The 23,201-nt window shown below is 40.5% G+C and overlaps 1 protein-coding gene across 3 annotated transcripts in view; it reads right to left on the bottom strand.

Annotated features, from left to right (window-relative positions):
* Positions 1 to 325: 325 nt before the first annotated feature.
* Positions 326 to 23,201, bottom strand: part of slc4a4a (solute carrier family 4 member 4a) — a 48,999-nt gene continuing 26,123 nt past the window's right edge. For 2 of the 3 annotated variants that reach the window (XM_018688472.2, XM_018688469.2), the window contains exons 8-27: positions 21,424 to 21,500; positions 16,807 to 16,964; positions 15,815 to 15,902; positions 14,985 to 15,139; positions 14,291 to 14,401; positions 14,026 to 14,200; positions 13,799 to 13,932; positions 13,421 to 13,695; positions 12,432 to 12,502; positions 11,856 to 12,041; positions 11,591 to 11,704; positions 11,178 to 11,339; positions 9,910 to 10,088; positions 9,223 to 9,295; positions 8,407 to 8,475; positions 8,134 to 8,307; positions 7,882 to 8,040; positions 6,762 to 6,855; positions 5,377 to 5,456; positions 326 to 3,462 (exon numbers count right to left, since the gene is read on the bottom strand). In XM_018688472.2, the coding sequence (XP_018543988.1) occupies positions 5,413 to 5,456; positions 6,762 to 6,855; positions 7,882 to 8,040; positions 8,134 to 8,307; positions 8,407 to 8,475; positions 9,223 to 9,295; positions 9,910 to 10,088; positions 11,178 to 11,339; positions 11,591 to 11,704; positions 11,856 to 12,041; positions 12,432 to 12,502; positions 13,421 to 13,695; positions 13,799 to 13,932; positions 14,026 to 14,200; positions 14,291 to 14,401; positions 14,985 to 15,139; positions 15,815 to 15,902; positions 16,807 to 16,964; positions 21,424 to 21,500 (2,498 nt within the window). In that variant the 3' untranslated portion in view covers positions 326 to 3,462; positions 5,377 to 5,412. The remainder of the gene's footprint in view (positions 3,463 to 5,376; positions 5,457 to 6,761; positions 6,856 to 7,881; positions 8,041 to 8,133; positions 8,308 to 8,406; positions 8,476 to 9,222; positions 9,296 to 9,909; positions 10,089 to 11,177; positions 11,340 to 11,590; positions 11,705 to 11,855; positions 12,042 to 12,431; positions 12,503 to 13,420; positions 13,696 to 13,798; positions 13,933 to 14,025; positions 14,201 to 14,290; positions 14,402 to 14,984; positions 15,140 to 15,814; positions 15,903 to 16,806; positions 16,965 to 21,423; positions 21,501 to 23,201) is intronic. The other variant, XM_018688473.2, reaches the window with a different exon arrangement.

Here is a 23,201-nt window from a genome sequence, read left to right on the forward strand (position 1 = left end):
TACTTCTTCTTTAGAGATATTTGAAGTATTTAGTGCAGCTAATTACTTAGGTGGTAGTGGTGGTAGTAATAATATCAGTCCCAGTGGTGGTAGTAGTGGTAGTACTAGAGGTACTGGTGGTGTAATGTGTATAGTACTGGTGTAGGTGGTAGCAGAAGTATTTGCAGTACTGGTGTAGGTGGTAGTGTTGTGTGAGTGAACCTCTCGTCTGCAGGTTGTAATGCTGCTGTTCTGACACTAGAGGGAGCTGCTGACTCAGAAATACACACATACTTATGTGATGAAGTACTACACATAACATCTTAAACTGAGAAGCAGTACACAATTACTGTCTGATATTTCTGTTTATTTTCAATATACATTTCATTTGAAAAATATAAATTCTAAAATAAACAATTTCACCTGTTCTAAAAAGTCACAAAAAGTTAATCCAAAAAAAAAAGTATCAGTATTTCATATGCTAAAATTAACATCATTAACAAGTTTTTGATTTCATGTTGCAGATTTTTTTGTCTGACATGCTGACACAGTATATGACACACTTTAAAACTAACAACTCCCCACAGAATATGTCCCAGACGTTAAGTCACACTTGTTTCTAACTTTTTTTTCCGGCTGTTGACGTCTAACAACACTGATGTGGAGTAATAAATTACATTGTTTACTTCGGCTGATGAAACTGAAACAAGACGGACGAGAAAACAAATCAAAACACATCGATTCGGCGGATGGTGCAAAGTAACTTTTGTTGTGTTTTGGTTGGAGCCGACATGTACACGATTTACAGAGGAAGAAGGCGGCTCGGTTATCACACAGTTTAATTCTTTAATTTTCTAAGCAGTGGTGCTGAGGACAGTGAGGACTTCCAGTTTCAAATCAAATCTGTGACCCACTTAGACCCTAAAGAAAAAAAAATCAAAGTGAGAAAGTGCTTCAGTGTGCCTTTTAGAGATACAGAGGGGATACTGCAATGATGAACAGTGCTCCTGAAGGTAATACTGGCCAATAAAAGTCAAGCTTTTGTCCCCAGAACAACTGTGGATGTTTTGTTTTATGCTTTTCGTCACATTGTGTACACGTTGAAAAAGTCTAAATCACTGTTGTCATCCCTCCTGTTCATACTGGCCATGAAACCACAACCTCCTGGTGCGACAACACTGTAAAAGACGAGGGAGTAAAAATGCAGCCTGATCAGCTGTTGATGGAGCTGTTGTCATAGCAACAAGGCCTCAGGAGTGCAGGTTTATTTACAGTTTAAGACTTAAAACATTAAGTTTAATGTACAAGTGATACTTTTGTTTGACAGGATTTTCAATATCAATCATCAGCATCTGTTCCTGGATTATTGCAATTTAATTTTATTCATTTTGATTCAGTTTGGTTTGGGAAACTATGAGCAAACTGTAGCTGTGTCAGCGTCTAATCGTGTTGTCTTTTCAAAATAAGAGCGCTCTGTTGTTCAAGTGTATCCAGGACTAACAAATCAAAATAAGAACAAAGTCAGCTGGATCATTTGATAATAACATGCCAGACCGGATGAGTTACAGTGGCTGAACGCTCGCATTAGCTTTGAACTTTAAAATGCTTTGTTGCACAGAACAAGCTGTTGGTTACAGCTGGATACAGGGTTTCTGAAGCCTACACTTCAAATCCAAAATATCAATATAACCATATATTGATAGGAAGTCATAGGGATTTGTAAATTGTGACAAAGATACACACCAAGCAGGACAGTAACAGCTCTCTGCTCTTTGCTCTCTGGGAGACAAATTATGAACAGAGGCTGTGTTTTTTAATGACCTCAGATACAGTTTAGCATTTAGCTTGTCTTGAGTTTTTATCCTGTGACTATTGATTTAATATTTTTATGTTGCACTGAAAGTCTTTTTAACTTGCCAGGTGTTTCTTTAAAAAGAGAAACATTTTGTTTTTTTGTATCTACACAAAAACAACAAATAAATGAATCTGATCAAATCTGATTTCTGATCTGCAAACTCCTGTCATCATATCATCTGACACACACACACACACTCAGCTGATGGTTCTGTCTCTAATGTGAAGTCCATCCCTCGTCTCTGACAGAGGAGTCGCACCACAGAGGGCTTTGCTTTGTCAGGAGGAATAATTACAGCGAACAGCCTCAGTGTTCATACAGGCATGTGAGTATTTTGTGACGACAGATGTTTTTTTTAATATACAGAACAAAAAGAAACATGTTTCAATTTTCACATCAGATAATTCCAACAGAAATAAACCCGTCGCACTGCATGGAGCTTACATGGACTTGATTCCCTTCTCATCATCCCTTGTCGCGTCGTAGAGAATTTCAGCCTGGATCAATCTCTTATAAGCCACTTAGGTAAAGCACAAGCAGTTATATGATATGCACTCCTAGTTAGTTTGGCTGTGGAAAATCGGATGATTATGTATCTCTGAACTGTTTCCTACCCACAAAGAAAAAAAAACAACGTAAGAAAAGGTTACCAACGTACACACGACATAATGATTAAAAAAAAGAAAAAGACGTTTGATTTAATTTAAACAAGTAACAAAAGCTTTGACGTGAAAGAAAAAGGTTCAGAAAATTAGAAAGAGAAGGTGAAACAATCAAAACTGCATCAAAAAGTGATGATAAAAATATTTATCTCATCTGCACATACAAATATGCATTGTTAATTAACTGTTAATTAACTTAAAATATCTATTTTGCACACATTTCCTTCACAAGCTATAATACAGTGAATCTCTTGAATCATTTCAACTCTGCAAGAGGACAGAGAGAAAATATCAAAACCCCCATGCTGCGTCAAAAATCAACATGATGCGTTTGATCATAATAAGCACTGAATCTAAAACAAGAGGTAGAGCTATAAAAACATAACTTTCCTGCTACAGGAAAACGTTATTAGAGTAATTCAATTTATATAAAAATTCAGACAGATGATATTTATATATATTTATATATAAAAAGAGCAGGGAGGGCACTCCATGCGTGGTCAGAGAGCTGCAGCATTTACTGTCGATCAGCGATGTGTGGGAGGAGTTGCATAGAAGAGTAGTTAAGGAGTTAAGTCGAACACAAAGACGGTGGAGCTGTGAAATACCAGTGAGGAAAGAAATGGTTCAAAACTGCTTCATTAATAGAAATAAAAATGTTTTTCTTTACTGTATCTACTGTGTTTTTTTATTTATTTATTTATTTTTTTTTTAGTGTGTTCCCTTTTTTTCTGTAACGCTTGAAATCACAGAGGAGATTTAGAATTAAAAAGAATAATTTTAAAGTCAGAGAAAGAAAAAGAAAAAGACAGAGACAGAGAGAGCTGCAGGATTCGCCCGGCAGTCGTTCAGTCGCTCTACAGAGACGTCTCAGATCCTCTGCTCCTCCAGTAGAATGAATTATCATCGTCTGGGTCCATGTCTATTCTAATCTGAGGCACAGACTTCAGCGGACTCATCTCAGGACTGAAACACAAACACAGCAAGTGTTAGGATGTAGTGTCCTTTACTTAAGTCAAAGATGCAACACCACAGTGGTTTAAAATGTACTTTAAAGCAACTTTAAGTCACCGTCTTATCTCGTTTTGATGGTTCTCTGACCTCCCAAACACCTGTTCTTGCTCTGTGTAACTATGGTGAGCAGGTACGATCGAATGCAGAGTTTTTACATCAGTTAAAAAGACTTAGAAGTCACTAAAAACCAGCGTTTATCTCTGATATCCAGCCAGGAACCTTTAAAATATCAAGAATTATAAATGGAGTTTGGTGTGTTTGTTACAGCGACAGCACTTCCTGCTCCAGAAGCCAAGGATTATGGGTAATATATGCCATTCAGCTGTGTTTCAGCCACACACTCGGAGCTCTGATCAGCCGTTACTAAGTTTTTACTTCGATATTAAACCAAACATTTGGTCCAGCTCACCAGGATTGTTTAAAAACTCTTACTGCTCAGGGCACGGCAGAAATACGACCAGTCATCACGGTTTGATGGTTCCTGAGGTCATCTGAGCTCAAAGCAATTTGGCTTCAGTCTTAGTGGGACAGGATTAGTTTTAGACAGGGGGGGGGGGGACAGCATAATGTCATCACTACCAGAGCATCACTGAGACTCAGGCCCAGTCCAGCGTCACCGACTCTAATGGACACGTGCCCAAAACACTGAGTTTAAAGTGTCCCCGTCTGATTTTTAAGATCATTTGATTTTGAAATGCCGTGACTGAAATCTGTCTTTACTCCATCTCCAGCTGAAGATCAATTATTTTTTACAAAATAATATAAAATAAGATCTTGTAAGTTGTTTGTTGACATCGCAGACGCCCTGTGATCACAGCTGCTTTTCACACATTGTCCCAAACACTAATCCTCTTTCGTCAGCAGTTACGACAATAAGAGGAGCAGATGGGGTGATACAGGAACAAAATGTGACCCCGCGGATGTGACCCCGTGGATCCTGGTCATCATGAGAGGTTGCGGGCATGATGGAGAAACGTAATCTCTTCTTGAGCATCATAATCGTCATTCTGAATATTTGCCCAGAAAAAAAAAAATCAAGGGCTTGTTCTGCCCCTGTAAGACTGATTGTCTCCTCTAAAGCTCATAGACCATTATTTTTGTTTTCATATTTTTTTTTTAAGACTCCAAATGTTTCTTGTTCTTTTTTTTAAAAATGTAAATCAGCAGTAAATATGAAATCTTCAGGTTGAGATTAACAGATAAAGACGATATAAAAATATCATTTTAAGCACAGATTTAACTGTATTTTATTTGTCTTATTACAGAGCAATAACTAGCATTCATTTGGATTTGTGTTTCTGTGCAGTTTAAGTCCAATATTCGCTGTTTTAGCTCCTTTTTTGTTTGTTTCTACCGACTCCTGAGGGAAATCTCCGGCTCTTTAGCTGCTAAACGCTCCACTATGTTCACCAGCTAGCCTCTAACTGCACCTGTCTGCTGCTTTTACTCAGAGCAGGTGGTGTACAGCGCCTTTTGTCAAAAAACAACACTATAATATTAATTAAACGCACTTTAAACACCTAGATACATTCGAGTCCAGAGAGAGAAGCAAGACACGAGAGAGGCGACATCTCGGCTGAAATATGATGGCGGCTCTGCTAGCCGTAGGTAAGCTAATTAGCCTAGCTGACCTTTAAAGTTCAGACTTGCATTATATGTTAGCTGGTTAGCTCGCCGCCTCCTGACCTTTAGTGACCTTTGATGCCACAGTCATGAATAAATGTAAAAAGGAATCAGTGGCAGTTATATTTGAGGCTGTCAGGTTCAGGACTGCAGAGTACACCTGTCCCCCCCCTCCCTCACTCTCTCTCTCTCTCTCTCTCTCTCTCTCTCTCTCACACTCACACACACACACACTCGTCTCACCTGGACAAGTAGTTGGCCTGGTAGTAGCGAAGCTGCTCAGCACGATGTGTGTCGTTCAAGGAATGATGGGGGCTTATCTCCTGTGAGGAAAAAATGAACACACAGCCGTTAGAGGTCGTCTGTGACTCAGGCTTTAAACACTTTAAACCAGACGGTGAAATTAGCTGCTACAAAGGTTTGGACAGATCAACAACCTGAACACTCACACACAGTGTCTCTCAGATCATATATTTAAAGTCAGTATGTTAAGTTTTTGACAGTATCTTCTGTATTAAGTACAAGAAGTGTTAAAAACCAAATGAAATGAGGTTTAATGGATGTTCTACCAACAGTTTTTGCATTTAGCTGTTTGTCAGTAGCGATTAGAAAGAAAAAACAGAAACTATCTTTGGAGATATTTCAGCCAACATAACTTTTTCACCATGTACTCCCTCCTAATAGTCTCCCATCTACCCAAAGATATTGTCAGCTGTTACCTGATCTACACAATTAAGTAAAGTTTATTGACGGGTAGGGATTGATACGTTTGTGTCCTAAGGTTGAGGGAGATGAGTTTGAAGTTAAAAACTTTTGCGCTATTTCTGTTTTGAGTGATTGAAAATTGCAACTCAGCTCTGTCTGAGGAGACAACACTCGCCCCTCAGACTACTACCTGAAGGAGGAGCTCAGCAGTCGCCATTTGACAAAAATGATGCGGCGGACCTTTTTCTCAGACAGAGCTGACTTGCAATTTTCAACTACTAAAAACAGAAACACCACAAAAACTTTCTGCATAATCACTGAAAGAGCTGAACTGCATGTGGAGGTAACAAGAGCTGATTAAATCGTCTCACAAACTTATCAATTACCCCTCGTACACAGCTCCTTTCTAGATCATAAAGTGACTCACAATAAAGATAAAAGACCAAGAAAATACAGTATAAAGTAGAGATGGGAAGAGTTGAAAAGAGCACTGCTCAAAGTTAGACGTGGAGTTTTTCTAAACAAGGTGAAAATCAAAACAAAAATCCTCAAAAAAGCCACAAAATCACAACAAAACAGGCAAGTTAAAATCATGAAGTGAAGAGAAAACAGATTAGTTCAGATGCAAAAGTTCAGGAAAGCAGAAAATAAGAGGAAAAACAGGGTTAATTTCATGCATGTTTTAGAAGACGTCAGACCTGGCGTGAGGGATGAAGAGAGAGAGAGAAGCAAAAAGGAGAGAAAACGTTATTGTGCAGTTAAAGCCGAGGGAGGAGAGTGAGACAAACATGCAACAGCGTCGACTCTTTATTGACAGAAGAAGAAGAGGAAGTTGTCGGAGAGACTGGATGAGGAAGCGGAGCAGGAGTCAGGCAGGATGAGGAGTTTTCTTCCAGCTCTGCAGGCGGTTTGAGTCTACTCACTGTCAGAGGCCTTATCACCTAAGAAGGGCTCCTGCTCCATCATGTCCATGGGGATTTTAATGCTGGGAACATTCTCATTGTAAGGATAGTCAGACTGTTGGAGAGAGGAAACACACATCCTGAGACCGGACCGGACGTCTGAGGGGTGTCACACACATGCTTTCATACGACTAAACACTCATTCGCTGGAGAGAGATTTTAGAGATTTCTGGTGCTGGGAAATATGATAAACCTGCAAGAATTGAGGGGAAAGAGCTTCTTCCAGGAGCATTTATACTTAATCACAATTTAACCTACTGATATCATTCAACCAGACTGATTTACACCTGAGATTTAAACCCAGAACAACACTAAAACAAACTATCCACTAAAACTCTGAGCTGATATGATTTCATTTATAAGTAATTCAGTTCTTTAGGTTGTTATCTGTTGGTTTCAAGAGTCACATGATCATCTAACGACAACAGAAACATTTTTCCTTTGTGCTTAAAAAGAAAAAGTTGTGAAAATGATCTTCGAAAAGTTCTGCTTGAGGTTTCTGCCTCTTAAAAGGAAGTTTTCCTCTCCACTGTCCAACTTATGTTGATCTTATCTTATGCCAAGCCAGTAGATGGCGATGTAACTTGATGAGCCGTCTTTGTTCATCCTTTATTAGGCTGAAAACGTAACAGCCGAGCGCGAGGTGGAGCGTCCTCGTCACAGTTTTCACAAGAACGGCAGTAAGGGTGGTGTTTTCCAAAGATTACACTCTTAAAGTCTCTTAAAGAGAGTGAGGACTGGCTCGTTTTGGATGTGTACAATCATCCTAAAGACACCTGAACCTACAATTCTGCACTCCCTGTCGGTAAAATCAACAACTAGAAGGAACTGAAAGAAGCTCTTGACCTTCTCATCCTCACTCACTGGGGGGAAACTACTTCACACCAACTGAAACTGAGGGACAGACGACTTCATAACACGAGGAAACAGCTGCGTGACAGAAACTGACATCTGTAGATCTGGAACGTGCTGCTGCCGAGGAAGAAAACCAGGGGTTGGGAGAAAGGCTGGAGGAAAAATAAAACGTGTGCTCGTTTCTGTGGTTGGAAGATGAACGGGGGTTGAAATTTTAAACTCTTACGTCTTCAGCGTCGCTGTCTATGCTGCCCCGTTTCTTCTTCTTCTTCTCGTCCTCCTTCTTCTTCTTGTCCTTCTCCGGGATGACATCGTCCAGGAAGCTGAGGTCGTGCTGGGAGAAAATGTAGTCCATCGCTTTTCTAACGGCGACCAGAGCAAGGATCTGAAAGCAGAGGATCAAGAGGGGCATAGTGTCGATTTAAAGATGTTTAAGTAACAGAAATAACAGGTAAATCTTGATGTGAATGTCTCCTACCATGACAGGGAATATGATGGCGGCCACAGTGGACTTGAGGATCCAGAGCAGAGCCAAGCAGACGATCTGAAAGAAGGTGAAGAGGTGGACCTTCCTGAGGGGAACGTGTCGCAGGTAAATCAGGTCCGGCTGGTGTTTCGCCGGCATCAGAAGCAGCTTGAGACGATCCATGAACTACAGACAGACAGATAGACAGGTAAACATGATGAGTCAGAAAAACAAGACGAACACTGGCTCGCATTGTTTCATGGACACTCAGTTTTGTGTTTTTACCTGCACTCCATTTAGAGAGGCAACTCCCATGTACAGGAAGACTCCATACAATACGGGCATGGGGATGAACTGGGTGAAACAGCAGAAAAATACACATACATGTAAACTTTTTAACACATAAACATATATTCACAATACTCTGACATGTGTAGCTAATCTTTCCTGAACCAATCAGTCATTTTAACTGTTTTTTTATTCATAGTGTTTATTTTTGCAGATGTGACGCACAAGAGTCGTCTTAATCTAACTTTTTACTAACAGCAGATAAGCTAACCATGAAAAATACAGTAAATTTGAAAAGTGTGTGTACATTGTACAAAATCTTATTATAATGAGGTAATTATTTTGATGAGCAAAAGACAAATTAATTGATGTAAACAAACGTATGTCCTGTGAAATCCTGTTTTCTTGTTTAGTCAGCTTTTATTTTGTTAAAAAAAAACACCACTTTGCATGATAAAAGTTTACGATGTAAGTATGAAACTGGTCTCTTTTTGGCTGTGGGGTGAATGTTAATGAGGCTGCAGTGATCTCACGTTTCATGCTCGGACTGAAGAGTTTATTAGCACAGAGGTTTGTGAACTGACTGATACAGAAATCACACTTTATTTAACTTTATTTTTCTGACACTCAACTCAAAGAAAATCCAAAACATAAACCCTCCCTTATATGCCCTCTTGATTATAAATTAAAACAACCTGATAGATTGTCTAAAGCACTAAAAGTGAGTCAATCTGTAAGTTATTTAAAATGTCGTGTCCGTGACTGACAATACATTAAAATCAGAAGACGAGAAGATGATCTGTGATAAATTACCTTTAAAATAGGAGACATGAATACAGACAGTCCTGTGAGGATGAACACACATACACCAGTCACCCTCTGCTCTCTGCAGAAAAAAGAAAGAGAGGAAAAAATACAATTAACACCTGAACAAAACTTGAACAGAACAGAAACAGAAAAGCCTGAATAACTCATTCTGATTCCAGTCATTTCCCAGATCTCATTCGCTCTATCTGAAGACAACCCAAACATTTCTGGGAGGTTCAGCGTCTTGAAAGAAAAGAGTTTGTTAGTTCAGCTCACAGCTGAGACATCAGGAGGCTCAGGAGGACGTCACCAAACACCAACAAAACCCTCTGAAAACAGGAAGAAAAGTGTCTTTAACGTCTATCCATCAACAAAAACGACCAAATCTGACACACGCTTGAAAACAGAATTATATTTTAAAACTGCAGATTACGAAGGGGGATAAAATAAAGGGATTATTTTCACAGTATTTCTCTAAGTATAGTTCATCTAAGAGACAAAGATGGAGAAGAAGAAAGAGAAGAAGGAGAAGAAGGAGGAGGAGAAGAAGAAAAAGGAGAAGAAGAAGAGGAAAGTCTTTAGAGTGCTTCTCCCGTACGGTTCCACAAAATAAAAGAAAATAATCTCACACATTCAAAAACCAATTTAGAAAAATAGTAAAACAGATGAATATGAAGGTGTGTCCAGTCTTACCTCACACCCAGGAACTTCGGCTGCTCTCCGGGAGCCGACGTTTCCGTCTCCATCTTCAGACTGTCGATGTGAGCGATGGAGATGACGGTGGCGGCCACATACCACGGCAGACCCATGAAGGAGCAGACCACCAGCAGAACCGCCACCCAGAACAGATCCAGATGGTAACCTGCCCCTTTCTGGTACGCAAAACAAACAAAAGGTCAAAGGTCATGTTTGTCAGGACAGACTGTAAGCAGAGCACGGCTGCAGACGCACAGTTAAATCCCTGTAAACCGCTCTAATATGCTTTATAAATTCAGAGGCTTATATCAGAGACAGGACTTTATTATTTTTATTTCCCCCGTTAATGCAAACTCAACACTTCCTCCATGTTCACACATCCCCAAACAACATTAAAGGACAATTCCTGCTTATATCAACAAGGTATATTTTCCATAAATGAGCTAAATTTGTCTTCTCTGCCTAAACTGTAGAGATTCAGGGAAACAAGGACTCGAGAGAAAACAGCGTATTCCTCCTGTAGCTTTCCAAATAAACCTGATTTTAACATGAATCGTTTCAAACTGTCGACTAATTTCAGCCATGTTTCCACTTGTCCTCATCGCGTTTGACTGGTCCAGTTATTTTCAGTGTAGATACAGTGGGAGTCTGACTGAAAGTAAACACAGGAACGGCCATTATCCGAAACTTAAAGGGGAATGTATCCGAGAGAATTAATTAGGAGCATGAAAACATTATTTTTGTTAAAAAGAGAAACTCAGAGTGAGTGAGTTTGACATGAATCAGTTGTTGTGCTGATGGAATTCAGGCTGTGGAAATACTACATTTATCATGTGAGCTATTTACTGCAACATGATGATTAATCCTGTAACAGAAGAGCGATTCAGTTTTCCTGCCACAGAGTTTCCTGAAATGATTCCCCATTTATGACGAGGAGTCACAGCGCTGAGATCAAAGACGTCGCCGCTCCACTTCAGGTAGTTGCTTTTTGAACTGAGCTGTGTTCAGGCACTTCCATGAAACATCTCTCACTCCCATGAGAAGAATGACAGCCATATTTAACTACAGTGTGAAGGCAGCCGCTGTCCCGTACAGACTGAAGTTTTGCTGTGAGAAACGCATGACAGATCCTGACATCACATAAATCAGGTAAGAGAAGCAGAGAGGAGGAGAAAGCCTCACTCATGGACTTCATCTAAAAACTTCTGTTGTTGGATTCCTGATTTAAAAATGCTGAATCTTGTGCGTTGAGGTTACTTGTCTACCTTCAGCTTGTGCTCCTTCCTGTTGACGATCACGGCAGTAATCTGTTGGTCCATGAAGATCAGGATGGTGACCAGCAGGGCAGGAAGAGCCGACGCCAGGTAAACCCACCAGGGGTTTCCTCCAAACGGGGGCACAAACCAGCCCCGGTGGGGACTTGTTGGCTGCGAGGGGAAGGAAACAGAAACGTTAACACACGGGCATCTGAAATCCATCATTATTTGTTAGCATGAGGTGGTCTCTCACATTTTCTAAATTAGTAAATCTTTTAGTGTGCATCAGGTGTAGTGTTTAAAACGTAAACCCTCACAACAAATTATTTTTATTTGCCTTTAACAGTGTGACCTGCAGAGTCTCGTCGTGTTTTCTGAAGTCGTGCATCAATAATAAAATGTGTGAGCATCCAGGGACTCACCTTGAATTCACTTGGCACAATGAGTTTAGGAGTATCGACTCCTACGAGCATGTCGACGCCACAGAAGATGAGGATGGCCAGGATGATGGCAAAGTCACTGATGAGTTTCCTCACCTGGGTGAATTTAAACACACACACAGAGACTTGACAAAGCTGTTTTTTTCCCCCTCATGAACAGGTGGAAAACAACTAATTAATTTTCTTTCCAGGTGACTCGTCGGGTTAAATCATCTCAGCGTGTTGTGGTGTCGTTTGCGTGACTCACAGTGGTGGGGAAGAACGGGCTGGTCTTGAACTTCTTCAGAGCCATGGAGCAGGTGTAGGTGCCGAAGAACAGGATGAAGGACATGAGGGTGATGTCCGGGACAAAGTCGCAGGCCTTCCCCACCAGCTCCCCCTTGTACTTCAAGCACTCCATCCTTGAGAGGGACGACCACGTGGCGTTCATGGGCTGCACGGAGCAAACAAAGAGCAGCATGGATTTGACAGCTCCTGTACCGAAGTGGCCGACTGATAAGCACCGTCTCAGACTTTGATTGTTTTGACAGATAAAGAGGAGCCACTGTCACAGTAACCTCAGTTTAGATGCAAGGCTATCTTATCAGACTGTTCACATTTCCTCGTACAGTTGTTGAACTTATAAACACAACTGTCTTTTTCAGTCGGTGAGGTCTGCAACCCAGGTCCAACAGGTCTCTTCAAACTTGTTAAAGCACTGAGAGCAAAGTCCTTGGGAATATATACAGCACACTACTACTACCTGTGATATATAGGACAAATGATAATTCACAAAATGTTTTTTTTTCTCTCAGAGTGCAGCAGTAAAACAGGAAACACTTACCAGGTCAGTGTTGTTCCAGTACCAGACTGAAGTCCCTTCTAAAGGATCACTAATGATGTCTGTGCTGTTCTCTGCAAAAACACAAGGAAATAAAACCTCAGTAAAAAATACTACACAGTTCTGACTGTGCACACATGCTACAGTATGTACAGCTTGTAGTTTGCTCATTCTTTATCATCAAGTATGTCCTGGTGTTTCTTTTTTTTTTCGACTTTATCGTTTGTCACAAAGCAACAGAAATTCCTCTTTGACACGAGAGACAACGACTAGCATCACAAAAACAGTGCCAGGCATCTGAATCTAAATTCACAGTTCATATCAATAATAATACAAAAACCATGTCATCCAACAATAATTCAAGAAGTCTAAAAGAGTAAAAAGTTAAAAATTGGTTACGTTATTATAACTTATTTAAAATATTGCTGGTCGTGCAAAACAATCGCCAAATTTTCAAGACCAAAAAGACAAACCATGCTTTGTCGCCTTATGGCTGTAATGCTATTCATTTATAAGAAAATAATATTTTTGATCAGAACAAAAATTAACTTAGTTGTTTATAAACTACTGAAGCAAGAAATGTAAAGTTTGGTTTCAGGCTGATGCCAAAAGAACAACTATGTTACTTGGATCATCTCACAACACTGTCTCCAACAGCCAACATGGATCTGATGCAAAGGAGCTTCCCTCACTTGCTGCCACTGTATTGTAGTGATATGTCAGCTGCTCATTTATCACAAGTAAACATCTGCTGTCTCCCTCCCTGGTATGCACTGCTCTCTAAGTGGAGCAGCATTGGGAATAGCATATTTCTTTCTGTGTATGTGTCAGAGAGAGAGATTGCTAAAGAGAGCAGAGGGTTCCTCCATCAGAGAGACAAACCTATAGAAATATGTGGCCATTTATACCAAAACAACAACCACGAGGCTGTAACTGCTCCCTACAACCAAACCAGCTGAGGTGAGGGATTGTGTCGTGCAACAGCATCTCACCTAGAACAGCAGGAGCCATACAGAGGCAGTCGTATTGCGTGATGTAGTCCATCTTAAAGTCGGAGTTGATGGGGTAGTGGTGAGCGAGCTTGAGCATCTTCTTGAAGGCATCGTAGATGAAGATGAAGCTGATGAGGCAGGAGAAGCCCTCCTCGGTGAACCGGGTGAAGTACTGAACCAGGAAGCTGGCGTCAGTGGCCACGAGCACCAGGCAGAAGAACGCCGACCACAGACCGATCCACAGCCGGAACTCCAGGTAGTCAAAGTCGTTGTCTCTGTAACCCGCAGCAAAAATTCAAGAACAGTCGGTGAGATATGCACACACGTGAGTGGAGTCGTAACCGAGACTCTGGCAAAATGAGAAAACGGAGAGTGAACCTGCTGAAGTTGAAGAGCAGTCGTTCGAACACCAGAACGGGACCGGTGCTGCTGAGGATGGTGAGAGGCTGGCCGGCCAGCAGACAGAAGACCCCGCCAGCGATCGCTGTGCCCAGAAAACTCTCCAACACACCCTGAACACGTGCACGGAAACATTCACCGAATTATTCAGAGCAAAAATAGTTAACACTCTACAGACTGATGAAGGTTAAAATCTCGAGTCTGACCTGCATGTTTTCTGTAGCATCCCCCAGCAGACCACCAAAGGTGATGGCGTTTGTCACAGTTCCCAGGTAAATAAACAAAATGGCCGACAGGGCCTGAATGTGCAATGCATCGGTGAAGTCACTGACGAAGAAAGGCAATTTTCTTTTGATGTCAAGTATGAGACCCCCACAAAACCTGAGAACAGAAGCAACAGTCGTCATCTTCCACAACACAGAGCAGGAGACAAGAACAAAAAAAAAGGACGTTTTGTTCATGATTTCGTACTTTCCAGTCTTCTTCAGCTCGTCTCCTACAGCGTGTCCCCCTCCTCCGTGACCCCCATCATGAGGCATGTCTCCGTTCATCTGAGAGTCGCCTCCTGCATACATGTTTTTCCTGAAATAGCAAACACGGTTTTGTTCAGACGGGCGAACACTTTACTTCTGATTAACACTAACAGTCTACTGATGTTGACACAGCCTGCAGGTTCTTAGGATTTAAGCTGCCATGAAAATAAGGCTTCAAGTGTCAGCATGTTGTTGTCAATCAGATGTGTTATGTGATTAAATCGCTGACGGATAAGTGCTCACATAAACATCTGAAACTGAGTAAAACTGCAGCTTTAAATAAAACCCACCGCTGCTCCTTCATAATTGAACACTGTGCTGAACACCTGGACACACTTCAGTGATTCTGCAGCGACTGCTCTTCTATAACATCATGTAGTTACTGCTCACACAGCACTCAGATCAGATCTGTAGCTTCTTTCATGTTTAACGCGAGATACGTCTTCTCAGATTTCAGGACTTTGTGTCTACATGGGTTTAATAAACGACCGTGTGGAATATTTTAAAATGATTTGAGAATAGAGACACAAACAAAGAGCTCCTGACTCATTTCAATGACTCCTGCCTGTGCTTTACTCTTCTATACGTGCACTACTACCAGTGCTGCAGGAATACAGCAGGTATCTCCAGACCTTTTGTCAGAGGAGGGCAGGGACTTTGGAGGCTCTATCCTGATGGTCGGGTCCCATTCTCCTGGAGGAAGCACAATCACCTCGTCCAGGAACTCGTCGATACCGGCCAACAGGTCTTGTCTGTCCTTGGCCTTGTACGCAATGTCATGGAAGACCTGGACAGACAGACGAGGAAGGAATGAGGCATTCAAGTGTGAAAGAGACCTGTTAAAGCGTGCAGTGCCACCAAGCAGCAAACTGTCATTTCAGCACCAGTGAAGCAAAGAGAGAGATCTGACCAAACCATCCGATCATAGACTTCACAGCTCTGAGGTTTCAGAGTTCATTAAGAATAATTTAATTTTCTTTTATGAGCTGCTGATCACCTCTGACTTTTTATTTCAAGCAACTTTTTTTTTGGCTTGAGGTTCTTAAAATAACTGGTTAAAATATTTTAAATATTCGATTCTGTTATAATCTACAGGACTAAAAATGTTGAAAAATGTTTTACAAAATCCTAAAATGATCCATTTCTCTCCCATAGGAGAACGCCAACAACTTGGAGAGGTATTCCTGATCATTCTCCACAGCTTTGACTCATATTTGCAGTTATTCTTTTATATATTACAGCGATGTTACTATGTAAACAAAGCTACGGAATGAACTTGACACTGATCAAAATGGCCCTGATCTGACAAAATAATCCATTTGACTACAAAAGAACCGTAAACTACAGCTCCAGCTCCAAACTGTGTGCAGTATTTATAGGAGAATTATGCTGAATTAATAATAATAATCTCTGTATGTGTATGAGGTATAACTCAGGTTATTTATATTAACACCAGTCCAACCTCGTCTGACATCAGCGTGGCGATCGCTCTGCCGATCTCATGGTATGACTTGGCTTTGCCTTTGGGTCCGAGCAGGATGAATAAAAACCTGCAGATAAAAACAATATTTATATTAAAAACCATATAAAAGCTGTAGATAATGAGCATTACCCAGTCAGATATCTGTGTCTTTTTCCGTAAGTACAACCCGTTTGTGAAGTGGAGTTATTTCTAAAGGTAAACATGACGACTGGTTTGTACAAAATGCCGTAAAAAAAACAGAATTTGTTTTAGTTGGCACTGTTCAGCTGACTTTTAAAGAATCACTGCATCTCTCTTCATAATATCTTGTTTGTTTTTACCAAAATCAAACAAATAATTATTCACAAAAATGTTAGAATCTTAGTTCTCATCTGTACAGGATTTCCTAAGAAAGTAGTTGTATAATTTATATATTTCTAAGCTGCAGGTGTATCCACACACTGCAGGGAGGCTGCTGTATACGTAGAACGTCACGGTATACAACTCCAGCCTTTATTATAACAATAAAACCATAAAGAGTGTTATGGTAATAATTGTGAGGCATGGAACTCCTTATACACACTGTTTATATACAGTGTTTACTAGTTCATCAGAACTGTTTCCTCCAAGAACAACAGAAAATAAAATTTGCTTTATGGCTCCTTGTTTTACAACAACACTGTAGAAACCAGGTCAAGTGGCACAACAACAGAAACATCTTAATAAAGTAATTCAATCTTTTATAGTAGTTCTGCAGTAAAATTTACGTTTATACAGCTCCTAATATTCAGTCTTTAAAGAGTCTCTAAATTACAGATGTGTATTTGATTTCTTTGGCTGATTAGCTTTTTTGTTGCCTCCATTCTTTTTTGATATAAAGTGTTTTTGCAGATTTCTGTCAGTGTCACAAGTTGCACCTCAACAACTCCACCTCTCTCCATCCTACATTAAACTTAAGCTCCTATTTATGAAATTCAAAGACTCTCAGCCACCTTGTGGGAACAGGAACCTCCGTTAAGGCTCCCAGCATCACAGCTTGCTGCAGACGAACAAACGCCACAAACGGCGCATCCAGGAAGTCCACCTCCCCCACCAGCACGTTGGAGGCCTCTGCGTCTCTCGGCAACTTCTTCATGAACTTGTTCCTCAGCTGAGAGCACAAAGGAGAGTCGGCGTTAAATGTTAGGTTCACACCAGCAAGCTGTCCAGGACGGTGCGCGCTAAATTAAACAACCTACGTCAAAACAGGACAATCCCATTCAGCTTAAATACCAAACCAGGAGGCTCCCGCCGCACCTGAATAATGAACACGTAGTAACATGAGCTCTGTGTTTCTTTGTGTCATGGCGATGGTGACATGGATGAAGATGGAGGTCAGATACCTGCTGAGCCTCACAGGTTCAACATGTCACCTCCATTAAAGTCCTGAGGCACCAGTGTTTTTACATGTTCTAGCCTCTGAACTACAGATTAATGTTTAGTTTTCCAGAGCACAGGCTACCTTTTTTATTTCTTTTTATATTTCTTTGTGTTCTTACAGTCTAGCTGTTTCTGTTCTTGATGTGAAAATTAAAAGCAAATCGTCTTTTATGAAGATCATGAGGTGTGCGGTTACACAAGGATTTCTCTTTGTACAGTTTTGTTAGATTTGAGTGTGTCATGTTGGAAGGTCTAGTTAATTAAAGTAGTTACTATGCACAATGCATACTTGTACTTGTGTTTGCAGTAAGAATTAGACTGAGGAAACACAAACACATGAGCCCAACCCAAAAAACGAGGAACAAAAATTACACTGAACTTAAATAAAACCTCAAACCTGTGAGAAACTAAGAGAAACATTTTAAGCTATTTTTAGAGTTTTTTAGAGTTTTGAAGACAAATTAAAAACTGCTGAACACAAGCAGCTGAGATTAGAAAACTAAACTCCCCAGCATGAGATTTGTTTCATATTTGTTTAATTGTTATTTCTTGCAGTAAAAAGCCCTAATTCATGTCCAGTCATACACTTTTCCATTTCACTTTTCTCTGCTTCCACCTCAGCAGCTGCTGTCACTCAAATTAATCATCATTAATCAGCAGATGGAGCTCATTAATAAATAAAACTTCAAAGACAACAAATCATAAATACGCAGATAAGATTATCGTGGAAAACTACTGTGTTATATATTAACTTTGAAACAGCAGAGAGCAGGTGAGAAACATTTACTAAGACCTGTGAGACCTGGATGATCACATGATGTTAGGAGACTGTTTTTATTTTACAGAACTTGACGTATTGAGAGATTCATCACCGGTCCAGGAAATGGTTTGATAAGTTTGAAGAAGCCACCCTGAGAAAGCGTATCAGATAATATTAAATGTGACTTTAAAAGCGTTGCCAGGGTTTAAATTGGATTAGATGACTAACGCCGGTGACATTTCCTCCAATCAGATTGAGGCTGTTAGTAAACACATACTAACGCATACAGCCTGCTCTGTAAACAGGCTGGAAAATACAGTCTCAGAGCTGTTCTGTTATATTTAAAGAGAATAAATGATAACTGCACTGTTAAAAAAAAGATAATGGACCTATTGTTTTAACTAACACTGGGGGGAAAAGAATAAAAACACAGAGTAAAACCAAAGAATCAAAAAGAAGCGAGCGATCTCATCATGCACCTGCAGGATCCCTGTCATCAACCTCTGTGAACTGAAATCCTGTAAACTTGTGACCACTGGTGAGATCCAAACAGATCCAATCAGGGGCTGTTGAGCCTTCCTGGCAGAGAGTCTGTCTGTAAATGATTGAGTCGAGAGGTTAAACCTGCGTAACTGCACCCTGACCTGTGTCCAATCACCGCTAATCCACACCACACTGCCCTCGCACACTACGTATGAGTCTGTTCTTTCCTACTGACTCAGTTACCTTAGACAGGAAATACACTGGGATTTTGTTTGTTGTTTATTTTAAAAACTACAAAATACTGTAAGATCCTGATGAGTCACTTCACCTGAATGACAACAAACAGATTATGTTGTTAAATTTAATCTGGCAGGTTATTCAAACAGCCAGGATCAGAAAAACCAAAAGCTGCTTCATCTAAAAGTCTTAGACCAGGTCTGATTGGTTCGACATGAAGGTGCGACGTGATACAATTTGCTTTTTTTTGCATTTTGTCTGATGCTACAGTTTGTACATGTAATTTTTCAGAGCTATGAACATCACAAACAACTTATTCATCCTAATTATACTGGGGTGGACGCAGAGATAAGTTTAACAGTTTCAGAACTTTCATCATTTTACCAGTTTTTATTCAGATGTAATCAGGTCAGGTCCAGTTAATAACTTAACAATGATGCAGACGTGAGAATGAAACTGCAGAAAGGTAGAAAATAGAAAAGTCTAAAAACTTAAAGCTTCTCTGCAGCAACAGAAGTAAATGAAGTTTTGAAAGTTCCTAGAGGTGCCCCAAATTTTACTGATTCCTTACAAACCTTCTGTTTGTTACTCTACCCTCTGAAGCTGGTTGGGTTCATCCTACAGCAAGAAAATATTAGAGGAAAAAGACAAGACGGTGGCTACAAATGATGGAAAACCAGCACAGTCTTGCATCAGTCCAACAATGAGCCAAGGTTAAATGTATGTTCATAATTCTTACTCCTGTCTGAATGTGCCTGGTTCCTGTCTCTTTATCTTATCTCTACCGTTAAACACCGGGTTATCAGAAAAAACGATCACTGCACGTTTGCCCCCAGAGGAAACTTGTGAATGACATTAACAGTCTGAGTGGGTGTGGAGAGGCGTCAGTTTAGGAGACTCACTTCCTGTCCGGTTGCCTCTTTCCTGCTCCTGATCTGTCCCACAGGGGGAGGACTTAGTGGGCCGGTTTGACCTAATTCTGTTTTGCCAGAGGCCTGGTCTGAGATGAGACCATACGAACAAATATCTGTGGTAATCTAACTGTTCCTGTGTTAGAATCAACAGAGCTTAGCATGATGTAACCATTTCGAGAAACACCACTGCAGAAAGACGATGGGGTCTTATGTAGTAATTTCTGTAACTCGTGACAACAGCAGCTCTCGTCAAAAGAAAGTGACCTATACGTTAATGTGTTCTGCTGCTAATCCAGTTTTCTGGAGTCATGATCCACTCACGGAAAATGAAATGAGAATTAGGGAATTTAATGGTGAGTAAGTCTATTCATGACATTTTGTGCATCTATCCCAGTAGAAGTGCTTCTGCACAGACCCAACACATTCCTGTTCCTCCTTCAAATCTAAACTAACAGTTTACCCACTCAGATCATCTGGAATTGATGTTACTGATTTGTATTTCACCATTTTACAACAGGACAGGCTGTTAATGTTGTGAGTTGTACAAACACCAGAAGTCAACTTGTCGCAATGATGGAAACATCATTGCTAAACCCTGTGATATCTCCTCTGGGTGTGACAAGTGTGTGTTTGGGTGTGTACTCTTTATTCTCCCTCTCTCTCCGTCTGTTATTCATTATACCAAAGATTCTTGGTCTTAGCGTCATCCTCACTGCAGCCGCTTCTTTTTTACAACAATCTCCACACTGACCATTAAAGGAAAAGTTTATCCAGTTTATCTGCAGACTCTCAATAAACTGCAAAGTAGACATATTACATAAGCAACTTGAATATAGTTTTACAGACTTGGCTGCAGCAGGTTCAGAGCAGCTGCAGCTGATGACGACAGTGGATGGAGCAATGTACTTCAGACAATGTTATCGCTGCTGTGAACCGGCAGCCACCGTCTGCTCTGGCTGGTTTCTCCAGCTCTCGGTGGACAATGGCTACATGACGCTAACAAGTTAGCTTCACAAGGCGAGCCAAGCTTGAAAGGCATTTGCTTGTGATGAATGTCATTTCAAGTAGGCTGCTGAATGAATGATTGACACTTAACCTTAACTGCCCTTTTTTCTGCATGTGACTGGACCAATGCACCACTATGATTTAGATTTTCATCAAATAAAAAACACATTCCCGGTACACTGAAGATGATATATTTCTCCACAATTACCACTTAAAATCTGTTTCAGAATAACAGGCCACACAGTGATGGACTCAGGACTAATTTTACCTCTATAACTTCTGGGTTATAGAGTTTTGGAGCAATAAAGTGGTGCAGGAATGAGTCCTAAAACCAGGAAGTAAGTTAGCATTTCACCTTAGCATAGCACCTCTGGTTTCATCCCAAAATCTTTTGGTTAAATATCTGAAATAAGGTCTGTGGTTTTAACACAAGCTCAAGACATTTTCAGGTTTTATTCGGCAACATAAAATACGTCAGAAACCCTTGTTGCTCACAGAGTTTATTTTCTGCAATAATCCAAAAGCAAATTTTAAAATTTCATTGGCCTTTTGTACAATGGTGATGCTAACTTCAGGGTTCGACTACAAAAATACATCATCCCTGCACCACTCTATAATTCACTAATCTAACTGATGCGTGTTTGATGGACTCTTGATTCTCATAAAGACTTTTCAGACTTAAATCTGAAAGATAAAAAACTGATAAAGTAAAGAAATAAATCAGGAAAAAAGCTAATACAGACAAATAAAAATAAAAAAGATTTTCAGGTTCAGGTATCAGGTTGACTCACCTGATCTTTTTCCGGTTTGTCAGAGATGTCGTTCAGGCTGCTGGACGTCAGGTTCCGGTGAGTTGTGGTGGGACTATCTGTTAAAAACACTGAGCAGTTAGACCAGCATCACCTTCACCTGGATGTAAGAACTGAGCGGAGAAGAGGAGCGGCAGACACAATCAGAAAAGACAGTGGCACAGACAGTTTGCTCCCCATGCAGCGCCGAAAAGAACGACAAAAGATGGCAGCCATACTCATACAAACCGTAGAGAGAAGAAGATTCAGTCACCACTGGCTATCGTACACAACAGCTCAGCCATAAATTTACCTTTACAAAGTTAATAATGTTCAGCTTTGAGCTGTCAGATTATATCTTAGTTGCTGTTTGTGATTTTATATGAATGGAAGTGATTGTGTTAAATCAGCAGATGATATTGTCTCATATCGATCACTGGCTCCTGAATCGAATCGAATCCAAATCATATCGGAGCAGAGTTTGTGATATCAGCAAACACCAAATCAACATCCATGGAATCGATATAATATCGTGTTGTGATTCCCCCACTTAAATGTATAATTCAAAGGGCTGTCAGCCTAATTCAACCTATGGAGGAGGAGCTTGAATGCCAGCTACAGTGCTTACAGTTTTCAAACACATTTCCATCATGTACATCCATCCTTACTCTGTAAAAACAGAGACTATCTGATCATCCTAACGTCAAAGTCTTCCACTGAGTGCTTCCCTCCTCTGAGGCAGGTGAACACACTCTGATTGATGCTCTGCTGACTTTTGGTTTCAGCTTGTCAACTCCTCCAGTATCAGAGGTTTGACAGCAGAACGTGACCTTACTAAAGTCCCTGCAGCTGTCAGGAGATAAGAGACGGTCTCCAGGAGGAGGAGTGCAAATTCTGATGCCACTGTAGCCTTTTCCTACATCTACCCCCTGAGCATTGTGGGTAATAACGTGCTTGTCAGTATGATGCAGCCAGTAAAAAAAAAAAAAAAAGGATCAAATATCAAGTTTTAGCCAAATATAGCTGTGAAGTAAATCTCTGAAATAACAAAGGGAAACAACTAAAACAAACACTACGACTCAATAAAGTCTAAAAAAAAAAACTACTGTACTAGATACAAGAAGGGTCAAGTTTTACGCTACATTTTGGTCTCGACTACGTTCAAACTGCAGCTGAAAGTTGAAAGTCTGATGTTGAATCTGTGTCAACGACAAGAAGCTGCACAGAGACACATTTGGATTAGATATGTGACACAGTGAGGGATTTAACATTCAACTAAAGACAGAGTTTATCATTTTTTGAAAGATGTCTCAGTTCAGACAAAACTCAGAGGCATCTGTGAAGTTTTTGTGTCTGTGATTCAGGGCTCATTGGTGGTCTGCAGTGTGAACGTAGTCTGGGTCCAGTGGAACTTACTGAGCCAGTCCATGCTGGTACTCCTTTGGGTCTGCAAGTCCTCCATTGAAATGCGACCCGACAGGCAAGTCATAGAGTTCTCAAGAGGACTACGAGCTTTTAGTAGCAGCAGCAGGTTATCGAACCCAATCCAGGAGGAAGCAGAAGAGAAGATAGCAAGAGAGAAATGATTGCACAGGCCCACTGAGCCAAAGCATGAGATTTGTTAGCAGAAATAAAATCAGGTGAGATCTGTAAAAGATGATTTATGTGTCATTTTAAAAGCGCTGCAGAGTCAGAGGAGGTGAGATTAAACAAGGAGACCAAGGGTCGCTGGACTGAAGAACTGAGGTCAAATTGTGTTTTACTGAATCAGTAGACGTACT

The sequence above is a fragment of the Lates calcarifer genome, linkage group LG13 (genome assembly GCF_001640805.2).
Source record: "Lates calcarifer isolate ASB-BC8 linkage group LG13, TLL_Latcal_v3, whole genome shotgun sequence".
NCBI classification, from domain to species: Eukaryota; Metazoa; Chordata; class Actinopteri; family Centropomidae; genus Lates; species Lates calcarifer.